The sequence below is a fragment of the Leuciscus leuciscus genome (genome assembly GCF_965113295.1).
Source record: "Leuciscus leuciscus genome assembly, chromosome: 22".
Classification (NCBI taxonomy): Eukaryota; Metazoa; Chordata; class Actinopteri; order Cypriniformes; family Leuciscidae; genus Leuciscus; species Leuciscus leuciscus.
The window spans coordinates 20,111,629-20,124,219 of NC_138746.1; the positions used below are offsets into that span (position 1 = coordinate 20,111,629).

Genomic DNA, 12,591 nt, shown 5'->3' on the forward strand with positions numbered 1-12,591 from the left:
ACTTCTTTCAAAAACATTAGAAAGTCATACCAACCCCAAACTTCTGAACAGTAGTGCATGGGGTAAATATGGATTACATATAATATGGATTAGTATTTGTGACCATAAGAAGCTGTGAAAAACTGAAAAAGCTTTCAAAAAGCTGAAAACATGTTTCCTTTGAGTGATTTAATATTTCTATATCGTTAATGTGTTTGAATGTGAAGAACTTTGCTTTCTATATTCTCACATCTTTCCCCAGCAAGGTCTAAAGGTGCTCATGCATCCTATTTTCTGCTGCTGAAACTTTTGCTGGTGAATATAACCTCATGCCCAGGAACACGCGGTGGGTCAGGTTCAAAAGCAGTCCACAGATTATGCTAAGTCACTCGATAAGTTTTCACAACAAGCCCTGCTACCTTTGACAGCCGCGTTTAGTTGCTCTTAAGGTCATGGCAAAGGGGATGCCCTCTTTTTCTTACTTCCTTCACATTTATTGTTGTTTTTCCTTTTTTGTGTGTGAGTTTTATGGTTTTGAATCATCACAGCTTTTGGACTTGTAATCATTCCCATATAATTTGAAGCAGATAAGAAACTTGTACTTGCACTCTAACTTTTTGATCACGCTCTAAAGATGAACAGACTGATTTTTTAAGTCAGTTTATGGGTATGATGTTCAGTTTGAGTCAATTCAGTTAATTGGTTGTTCTGGTTCACAAAACCAGTCTGAATGATTCATTTATTATCAGACTAATCTGGTTCTAGACTACAGCGCACTGACTCAAAGATCATTGCTGTGGGAAGATTATCAATGAATAACAAATCAAAAAATGTTGTCCCACAAAACTATTATATAGCTTCAGACGACTTGGAAAAAAAGCGTACAAGTTGTATAGACCAACTTTTCACCACCTTGTTGAAGCTTGAAATCTCTAGTCCCCATTTAGTTGCATGGATATCAGCAACCAGTGCATTATACAAAATTTCCATTGATGAAAGAAGTAATGAGTAAATTATGACAGAATTTTAATCTTAGGGTGAGCTATTGCTTTCAGCTCTGAAAACACACTTTAGACTCATGTTACATGATGATTTTATCATATGTTTTTTAAATCGACAAGTGATGCATTAAAAAAAGGCTGCCGTTCGCCTCCCTTTACTGCTTAATGTACTTTACTTATCTGCTGCAAACCTCCCTGCTCAATTCTCCTCAGCACTTTCAATGTGACCCTTAAACCAAGCGACCCCATGTTCTCTTTTCACATCTTTTAAACGTTTTTTTTGTTTTTCCAAGCATGGCCTTCTTGGCCCGAGAGAACTGGAAGCCTTTCAGACCTATAGAGGACCTCTTCTTTGTACAATGGCAGCTCGTCAAAGCACATCTTGTAACTTTAGGCAAATGCGGCCAGCAATACAATGCTACTTGGCTCTGTAGAAACTCTTCCTCGTATTTCTCACTCTTTGCTTTGAGAGGGTGGAATACAGATGAGAGGAACCACTTGGCTTTTCACAGAGGAACGTGCATGAGAAAGATCTGTGGTATTTACACTGAAGCCCTCCCCACCGGGTTTGTTTCGACTCAATACCTTTTAATTGCTTCTAATTGTTTGAAGCTTCACCATCACACAGCGACGCAACAGAGAAAAAAAAGCCCCACACAATCAAGTGCCTCCCAGAATGCTTTTCTCTTTCTCTTCCTCTCCTCAGTGTTGTTCCAGAGAAAATATGCCTGCCCTCGCCCCGCAACCTTTGAATATTTACATATGAAAATGAAGTTTGCTCTCCACATTTAGCACTTCATTAGCTCTTATGGTCTGGCTCTTTGAAAAGGTTGTCCGCCGTTGTTGCGTATGAATAGACCTGGAATTACATTGATGTATGTTTAAATTATGAGCTGAACTCTACCGTTAACTCGCACAAAACGTTACAAAAGACGCACTTTGGTCTAAAATGTGGCTATTCACTTGAAGAATACAGTATTTTACATGTTAGATGATGAATGCACAGCTTGAAGACCACCCTGAGCTTCTTTACCTAAAGTGAGATATCAGGTACTTCTTACGCTGCTCATCTTTTCCGGATGAGAGGAGCTTGATTCATTATATCAAACCCGGAAACCAAACATACGGTGTGAACATACTGTGATGGACAGATAGATAATGCCTTCGCCTTCTGAGATATCGAGTGGTTTTACTCAACAAACCTCGTGTGAATGTTCGGACGGCTGTAAGCTTGTTCTCTTGTTCTCCTTTCAGTCGAGATCTTTTCCATTAACCTTCTGAGTGACATGTGAAAACTGTCTGGCGAGGTGCTTTTGTGAGTCACTGGTTCGATTACACTGGGCTTGTGCCCCAGTTAGGCCAGGGTTATTGGTTTGGTTGTTTGTGGTCGGCTTTGAGCTGCTGTGAGAGTCAAACGGCTTTGAGAACATGAACAATCCAGGCATTCAATGGGATTGTAAACATTGCAGGTGCCTTGACTGTGAGAAAGACTCTCTCCTCTCTCTGTTGAAGCGTCTCGGATGATTGGCCTTCCTAAAATAATCTAAAATCAAGTCCAGTTGCATTTGACAGAATTTCATTAGACATTCTTGCTTTTTCAGGCATGTATGTCTTTGGAAACAGTGAGAGTAAAGGTGTAATAAAACTGTGGTGCATTTCATGTACAGATGATTTTCTCATTTCAAGTCGATCACTGTGAGGTAAATAAAATGTTAAGGCTGTTTTTGTTTTGTGTGTACTGATGTTGTGTGAGTAGAAGAAAATGCTTGCACTCTGTTAGCAGTTTAATCATTTTACATCTGTTGTGCCAACTTTGGTGCCAGAGCCTATTTTGTGATCCCTTCATTACATGTACATGTCCTTTGTCGTATGCAAGTACAACTTCATTATTTTAGAATTATATACAGTACCGTTAAAAAGTTTTGAGTTGGTACGATTTGTTTTATGTTTTTGAATTAATTCTTATGCTCACCAAAGCTGAATTTATTTGATTTGAATTTTCAGCATTCATTACTTCAGTCTTCTGTGTCCCATGATCCTTTAGAAATCAGTCTAATATGCTGATTTGGTGCTCAAGAAACATTTCTTATTATAATCAATGTTGAAAACAGTTGCTGCTTAATGTTTTTCTATGGATTGGATGGATGGATGGATGGATGGATGGATGGATGGATGGAGGGATGTTTAAAGTTTAATTCTGTGATGCTTGCCATTTCTTTGTAATTGTGAAAATTTACTAGCAATTTCTGAGTGATTTTTTTCCAACACTACAGTTTTAGTGTCGTTTCCTTTCAAGTTTAAAATAACACTTGTCCCAGTTATATAATATTTTTAATTATTTGAATTCTACTTCAACTTAAATTCCAAATCTGTATCCTCTTTGTCACCTTAAATTCAAATTCAGGAATTTAAAAGGCACTCTCAGTTAAGTTCTGAATAGCACACAACTCGGATTGAAATTGGTCATTTTTGTGAAGGCATTGGTCAACCCCTTCAACCAGCACCAGCATTAGAGTATTCAGTAAGCAGTCATATATCATGAGGATTACTTCACGATTACTACACTCCTGCGTTGGCCTTTGTCTGTAACTTCATTGTTGGTTTTGAAGGGGACGAGGAAAGATGTTGATGCTGGCCTGACAGCCGGTCATTATTTGTGTGGCACAGTCGATTTATGCAGCCTAACAATAGACCCACAAGCCCCTCACGATCTCTAGAGCGAATGGTTGGTGGAGGATCTAATTTTCTGCTTGTCTGAATATGAATATGACTTACATCTGCCCCCAAACACACTTCCCTCCCTTTCTCGATCTCCCTCTCTCACTTGTTTCGTCTTCCATGCTTTGTGAGTGGCCCAGCACTGACTTTAAAGATACCACACACACAAAGACACCATCAAACTTTCATTACGCCTAAGTGCAGTTAATTTCAAGGGAAGCATATGAAGCAAAGAAAATATGACAATTTATCCAAGCTAGAGCACTCAAACACCGGACTATCTTGAGCTCGCTCAGCCGTTGTGCAGAAGAGATTACCGGAGTCTCCAGTGGACTGTTGTCAGGATGAATAAATAAATAAATAAATGAACCATTATAAATAACCAAAACGCATAATTTCAGGCCTCTTGTAAAGACTTCTGAGTTGGATGTTTAACACCAAATATATCATTATTTGTGATTTGTGAGGATTTTAAATCATAATGGCATGATACCGTGACTTTATCAACCTGAAATCAGTCTATAGACTGCTGGGTAGGGAAATGAAATTCAGTTGTTTTCTTTCACATTTCTGTAGAAAGTAAGTGCACGGCTACCCTCCATGTCACATTTCGCACACTTTTTCCTATACTTGACAGCCTCTGGCTACTTTATTTGTTTCACAGCACGTCAGACTCTCTTCCCGAAAGGCCGAACTCAAACTGTTGTCAGCTGTAAAGCTAAATTAGAGAGCTGGCAAATTTCTGCAGCATCTCCTGACGTACATGGCAGCAGTTGGAAGCGAGCACAGGCATTGATTGAAATTCCAGTATCTTGTTTTTTCCCCCCTCCTCCTTCTTTTCAAAGGCTGGTTTGTTGTGTTTTGATCAGCACTGCTTATTAGGATCCTAAAGTGGCAGGGCTCCCTCTCAGCCATGACATTATTACATGGAAAGAGAGACAGACGGAGCGTCAGGAGGAAGCCGAGTCTCAATTGAGCTTGCAGGTTCACTCGAGCGACAGCTTTAACTTTCTCACTTTGGTGCTTGTTCATACAATTTAAATGCAGTGCTCATCTCAAAATAACTAAGAGCATTACAAAAGTGATGTGAAAGTCAGAATCTATCCAGCAAAAGTCATTTCCTAAACATTCTTAAAACAAGATACACACACACACACACACACACACACACATATAAATATATATATATATATATATATATATATATATATATATATACACACTCACCTAAAGGATTATTAGGAACACCATACTAATACTGTGTTTGACCCCCTTTCGCCTTCAGAACTGCTTTAATTCTACGTGGCATTGATTCAACAAGGTGCTGAAAGCATTCTTTAGAAATGTTGGCCCATATTGATAGGATAGCATCTTGCAGTTGATGGAGATTTGTGGGAAGCACATCCAGGGCACGAGGCTCCCGTTCCACCACATCCCAAAGATGCTCTATTGGGTTGAGATCTGGTGACTGTGGGGGCCATTTTAGTACAGTGAACTCATTGTCATGTTCAAGAAACCAATTTGAAATGATTTGAGCTTTGTGACATGGTGCATTATCCTGCTGGAAGTAGCCATCAGAGGATGGGTACATGGTGGTCATAAAGGGATGGACATGGTCAGAAACAATGCTCAGGTAGGCCGTGGCATTTAAACGATGCCCAATTGGCACTAAGGGGCCTAAAGTGTGCCAAGAAAACATCCCCCACACCATTACACCACCACCACCAGCCTGCACAGTGGTAACAAGGCATGATGGATCCATGTTCTCATTCTGTTTACGCCAAATTCTGACTCTACCATCTGAATGTCTCAACAGAAATTGAGACTCATCAGACCAGGCAACATTTTTCCAGTCTTCAACTGTCCAATTTTGGTGAGCTTGTGCAAATTGTAGCCTCTTTTTCCTATTTGTAGTGGAGATGAGTGGTACCCGGTGGGGTCTTCTGCTGTTGTAGCCCATCCGCCTCAAGGTTGTGCGTGTTGTGGCTTCACAACTGCTTTGCTGCATACCTCGGTTGTAACGAGTGGTTATTTCAGTCAAAGTTGCTCTTCTATCAGCTTGAATCAGTCGGCCCATTCTCCTCTGACCTCTAGCATCAACAAGGCATTTTCGCCCACAGGACTGCCACATACTGGATGTTTTTCCCTTTTCACACCATTCTTTGTAAACCCTAGAAATGGTTGTGCGTGAAAATCCCAGTAACTGAGCAGATTGTGAAATACTCAGACCGGCCCGTCTGGCACCAACAACCATGCCACGCTCAAAATCACCTTTCTTTCCCATTCTGACATTCAGTTTGGAGTTCAGGAGATTGTCTTGACCAGGACCACACCCCTAAATGCATTGAAGCAAATGCCATGTGATTGGTTGATTAGATAATTGCATTAATGAGAAATTGAACAGGTGTTCCTAATAATCCTTTAGGTGAGTGTATATATATATATATGTATGTACGGTATGTATGTATGTATGTATGTGTGTGTGTGTGTATGTATGTATGTATGTATGTATGTACGTACATACATACATACATACTAGGGGTGGCACGGTACATGAAAAAACATCCGAACCGTTCGGTTCGCTTGTCTCGGTTCGGTGCGTGTGTGCGTCGCACGGTTCGCACGGTTCGACGCATGCGCAATGTAGCCTCGTGCCCATGCTAATACAATGCTAAATCATAAATCCGTATGTAGAATATCATTCAAGACGTATGTAGAATAACGTTACGATGTCCAGCAATCGATTTAAATAGTACACTGGGCTTACTTAGACATTTAATGAGATCTACTCCACTATATGTTGTTTTTTCACGTGAATAAATACATAGATCGACTGTTTTACGTATGTACTTTAATGGTCCAGTGGCCAAAAAAGAAAAAAGAAACAATTAAAATAAAACAAATGCAGATTTTTTTTTCTCAAGTAGAAATATGTTGTTTTTAGAATGCTTACATATTTAGAAACGTATTATATATTATATATTTAGATATTTAACTTAAAAACAACACCAAAGTACTGATGATAAGCAATGCTGTTTTTTTGCAGTGTACATTTCTGCACTGCCTCTGTAAGTGTGTGTGATTCTTTGTTTAGCCCAGCTCCCCATTTGTGGAGGAATATGGAAAAAACACAAAGCGAGGGACAGAGAGGAGGCTTGCTTCCAGAAGTGGGCGGTAATGGAAACAGTGTTTTTGAATCGTATCGCACTCAGTTTCAATTTCTCCCTCTACGGTGCCGCGAGACAAGAATGAAATGAAATCATGGTGGTGGTGTTTGCCCGTACTCTCCCTCACCTTTCCTCATCCAGACATTCTGCTGCTGCTCCATTTCTCCAATGGAAAGACCTTTTTCTTCCTTGTTCGAAAACAAAAATCCATCACTTGTAGCTTTGCTCTGTTAAATCAGTAGAATTTGTGGGCTGGCCACCAGGGAGAGCGAAGCGTCTGGGTTGCTCTCCTTCTGAAAGGCTGCATTAAAGCCACCGTCTGTAGTTGTTGAAACATTGCCACCATATCCCAAAGAATTGTGATGAAATTAGCATGAAAGCGTGTAGCATCACGATGAAAGCAGAGGCCATGTTGTTACACTGTATTGTATTGTACGTGTAAGATGTGCCAGTGTGTTCAGAAGATGTTTGAGAGATTCTCATGAAGGTAAATATTGTTGTTCTGTGGACAAACGTTATTGTTCGAGTGCAGAGACATTCTGCAGCACTGAGTTTTGTGTGCTTGCATCATCCGTGGATGTGCCGCAGGAAGGAGATATTTCATGCTGTGGTTTGCTTTGGTATTTAGGCAGAGAGATAGAAGAGAGAAAGTTATAGAGGGAGTTTGAATTAGTTTGAGAATAAGGCTCACGCTGATATAGACTCAAGGCAGTTTCTAATTAATTTTCGATGCTTCCCCTTTCGTCTGCGTTTGTTTTGTTCCTCTTGAAGGCGAGAGGCTTTTGGACCATATTTTTCATGTTTAAATATTATGCATGGGTTTCATACCAAAGAACCAATAGCTATAAAGTAATCTCTTATTGAAGTGACTGTCTAAACACACTACACTTGGGGTGATATATATATAATCATGTTTTGGGGGATAAAATAATGTAGTTGCTGTTCTTCCTATAGAGGATACTGAGGAATCCAGCATATGGAGCCAGTATAATTGCAAAAACCAAAAGAAACGAAAGCCACAGCGAACTTAATGCATTGTTTTGTGACTTTTGTTTAGATCCTGTCACAACAGCAGCCAAGGAGAACAACACCAGCAGCACTAAAGGTAAAAACAAAAATGTAGAATATATTTTGCCATTTTAGTCACTTTAAATTTGAGAGGGCATGTCATGACAAAGCATGTCAAAGAGGAGGGAATGGGATCGAAATACTTACAAGCCAGATTCAAACTCAGCTCGCCTGTATGAGCACCACAGCTCAGTTTGACTTGTTTTTTTGGACATGACTCCAATTCAAATACATGGTTTGTTATTTTATATTTCGTACAGATGAAAGCAAAACTGTGTGTGTGTGTGCATTTTCAGATGTAAATTCATTGTTATGCCCTTTTAGTTACTTTATTTATATGAAAGTTCGATAGAGAAAATACAGTAACCAGGATCAGAGATGTCACCCAGTCATTTCTGAGCTCAAATGCATGGTTTATTATTCATACAGAAGAAAGAAAAGTATGAGTGGATGCATTTTTTATATTTGAAATGACTGAATGGACTTGTTTGCCTCTTTTTACTCCTGTGACAGTTGAGAGGCAGATGAGATAACAGGGAAAACAAGAGGAAACGGTCGTAAATGTTGCACTTCCTCAAATGCTTGATTTTTTTTTTTTTTTTTATACAGAGGAAAGGGAGTGTTTTTTGGATGTACTTTCAGAAGAAGCATGCACAGGTGTATCTCGTCATCCTGAGCTCTGTTGAAGCCTCTGTTGCCTCAGGCATAGCCTTTAGCATCCCTTGCATTTACTTCAGCTAGGAGAGGCACAGTAGCCAGTGAGATGTCACCCAGTGGCGTCTAACTTTTAATTCTCTGATCTCGAGTCATTCATTCCCTTCTCTCTGCCTTGTTCCCTCTCATTCCCTTGTTTTCTCTGTCTCTCCTCTAGTTGATGTGAAAACCCAGGACAAGAGCCCACAAGAGCCAGACTCAGCTCCAACAGACAGCAGACCAAATTCCCAAGGTAAAAACAATAAATCAATAGAAGCTGTGAGAAACATACTCATGTAAATGTCCCAGTCTCTTTCATTGTCCTCCTCATTCAACTAAAGGCTCACAACTTTTTCTGCCCCTTATCCACATTTCCTTCACTTCCTTTCTCTCTCATTCACTTTCTCTCTGCTGATCTGGAACTGCGGAGTGACCCTGATTTTTCAGAGTAAACGTGTTGGCATGCCTCCTTAAATTGAGTTTGATGAATTACCTGCATGCCCACCTCACGGACATTAATAAATCAAACACAAAGCGTGTGTGATCGGAGCGCAGAGATGACGCAGTGCGAGAAAGCTGATAAATCATGTGTGATAAGAGTTTTGCTGTGCTGTCATTTCGGGAACCCTAGGGTCAGCTTGCCTCTTAGGGCCGCACATACAAACTCCCAGCATGCCATTTATATTCATTCCCTTTACGTTTGACAGGAAGATATTTAGTACAGTACCTTTATGTGGGTATCTATACAAACGCAGGTATTGATTGACTGTATATTAATCAAAAGAGAAACTCTAAGTAATATTGATGCCAACATAAAATTGAAGGCAAAACATACTTCAAATTAAAGCAAGTTTGCATGAAGCAGGGATGTGATTTACCGACCTGAAAAGTGTGACCCACGTGAATTGCGTAGATCTGAAAAAATATTTTTTGCTGAGGTTATGATTGAAATCGCAAAATGGCCTCAAACAATTACTAATTAAACTGCAAAATGTTACATTTACATTTTCGTGCACGGATTGCTTCTGACGGCGCCGCAGGACACCCTTAGCATGTAAGCCAGGGTTCAAAACACCAAATGCGAGTAAAAACTGCCATTGGAAAGGTGTTACTAACCTGTTGCCCAGTAACTTTTTTATGCCAGTGCATGGTTGTAAGAATGTGATATGGCTCAAATCACAACGGCCACTGCAATCATATGAATATATAGTCTGATGCGCTGCATGTTTCAGCACAGCACTGTTCATTTTCGATTTACAGTAAATGCTACTCTGCAGGTGCTGTGTGTTTGAGTCGCTTATAATTTGCATTTATGAATGAAACATGCACCAACCATCTTCCCAAATTCGTAGTCAACAAAGAGAAGTGTTAAGGTCTCCCTGCGGTTTACCGACAAAATAAAAGCTCAGTGGTTTAACGTTTGAAAGCAAAGAAATGAAGACAACTATAAATGTATTGTAAAATACTAGTTCTGTAAAATAAAATATAATATAATACTAATTATTGTGGTTTATAATTATAATATCAATAATACTAATGACAATTCTGTTAATACTTTTATTATAACATATATTGTATTATAATATATTATTGCTATTATGATTATTAAATACTCGATTTTTAAATGTATTGTACAATAGTATGTATTGCAGTAGTAAGATTCACAAAAGAGAGAGAGAGAGAGCCTAATAAATTAAAAATATTAATTTTGATAAAATATTTGAATAATATATCATTGTAAAATATGATAATGATATAATCATTTATATATAATATAAATATAATAATTTTGTGTGTGTATTTATGTATGTGTGTGTGTGTGTGTATATATATATATATATGGTTGGAAGTGGGTGGTTTGACAAAGAAAAAAGTAAATAGGCTCAATGTTGGTTTCATGTTGAAACAATTCTTTCAGTGTTCTGAATTAGTCCAGGTTAATTGTTTATTTGCTAACATGTAATTCTTCATTCTGCTTATATGTTTGCTTTCTCCAAGACGGCCAAGGCGATGAGAGCGCACAGGAATGAGACGACAATCAGCCTCATAGGAACGAGTGCCGGCAAACTGTGTGAAGGCAAACATCACACCAATTTTGTCCCACGACAGGGAGTCGCCCACAAGCACTGGGAAAAGAGTTGACCCCCACTTCATTCACCATATTTCCTTCTATTCAACCTGTATTTCCTTTCCACTTCTTCATACTGATAATAAATCAAATATATAGCTATATAAAAAGGAACAAATGAGAGTTTGAATCGGAGAGAGTGCAGGGATTGTGGAGCTAGAGGAGGGCTGCTATACCTCACTTGACATGCTGCTTGATCAATAGTTGTTGTTGTTTTTAAATATGGCATCCTGGTGCTGGATTTGAACTGGTTTAAATTAGGTGGATTGATCAAAACACATCCAAAAATCATCCTGACACTTTTAGTGACAAGCAGATTTGCAATACTATACAGTAGATGAAGTGCAAAGCCAAGATATGATTCGGTTTCACAGCCCTGTCCATCGATTAAGATTTATTTTAGGTGAAAAACACTAAAATGGCTGTAAATGTGCCGTTTGCGCACGAAGTGAGTGTGTGTATATACCGATGATGTCACTTTAAAGAGGCTTTCGCTTCGTGTTTGAGCTTCAGAACCAAGTCAGGTCAAACGAGGAGAACATCGCTTGATTGTAATCTCCGATGGAGTGGTGACATTCCTCCCTACTGCACGCTATATAACAGAGGCGTTGAAACGACACGACGCTCGCAGAGCCTCCCTTTAATCTCTCAAACGAGCATTGATCATGTTTCATCTTCAAAGCTGCTCTGTCTACTGCGAATGCCTGTTAAAAAAGGAAAACCTCTGTTGTGTCAGACTGACGTGGTCGTTTTTGATGAGTGCGCTATCAAATCTATTCCCTCAAGTGTATCTAGATGCATGCCAGCATTGTTTAAAATGTTTTATTTACAGTCCCTCTCTCTCTATCGGTCTCCTTCCCTGTCACATGCATAAACAGATATCAGTTGCAAGCTCTCAATATTTTTACCAGATTGTCTCTGCATTTTCAAAAATCTGCCTTATTTCATGAGATAGGTAGTACATAATCACAAACTGGTGATGGCAAAAAAAAAAAAGAAAAAAAAAAGCAAATAGTAAGTGTGTGGCTTTGAATGAATTAAATGCTAATTAAGATGATGAGTGATGCATTTCTTTTAAACAAATAAAAAATGTTTTTCTGTCTTTTTGTTTGGGTTTTAATTTGGTTGTTTGGTTTTCTTGCATATGATATTTTTTGGTTGATAATGATTAAAAAGTGTATTCAAAAGGTTAATTTACTCCTTTAAGTGGTGCCATACTGTATATCAGATGAACTTATGCCTTCATCCTTTGATGTTTGCTTTGCTATAAAACAACTATGAATAAAGTTATAAAGTTGTTTCCCTGGGCATGATGTCTGTGTGTTCCTTTGACAAAATCCCAATAGGATTTTGCCAGTGACTTTTGGATTCTTGCAGAACATCTGTGACTAACAAACGCTTATGATTCTTACACGTTTTGTTCATCGTAATAATATTCACAATTGAACATAACTTTTATGAATTTTGAAGCATAAATACAATCGTCAGAAGTCAAAAGCTAAACTACACCATTGTCACATGACTTCAACATCATCATCACTAAGATTCTAGCAACTCTTTCAGTCTTTAAAAAGCATTTTTGGTTGCACTTTATTTTAAGGTGTCATTGTTACAGTGTAATTATAAATTTAAGTACTGTGTAATATTAAGCAACTACATGTACTTACTATAGGGTTAGGGAAAACTTAAAGGGATAATTCACCCAAAAATTTAAATGTTGTCATTACTTACTCTGAAGTTGTTCCAAACCTGTGTGAGTTTCTTTCTTGTGCTGAACACAAAAGAAGATATTTTAAAGAATGTTGGTAACGAGACAGTTGACGGCACCCACTGACTT

General features: G+C 38.7%; 1 protein-coding gene across 2 annotated transcripts in view; it reads left to right on the top strand.

Moving 5' to 3' along the window:
* Window positions 1-12,062, top strand: part of macrod2 (mono-ADP ribosylhydrolase 2) — a 571,390-nt gene extending 559,328 nt beyond the window's left edge. For both annotated transcript variants that reach the window (XM_082154293.1, XM_082154292.1), the window contains 3 exons: window positions 7,923-7,970; window positions 8,805-8,879; window positions 10,625-12,062. In XM_082154293.1, coding sequence (XP_082010419.1) covers window positions 7,923-7,970; window positions 8,805-8,879; window positions 10,625-10,656 — 155 coding nt within the window. In that variant the 3' untranslated portion in view covers window positions 10,657-12,062. The remainder of the gene's footprint in view (window positions 1-7,922; window positions 7,971-8,804; window positions 8,880-10,624) is intronic.
* The last annotated feature ends 529 nt before the right edge of the window (window positions 12,063-12,591 follow it).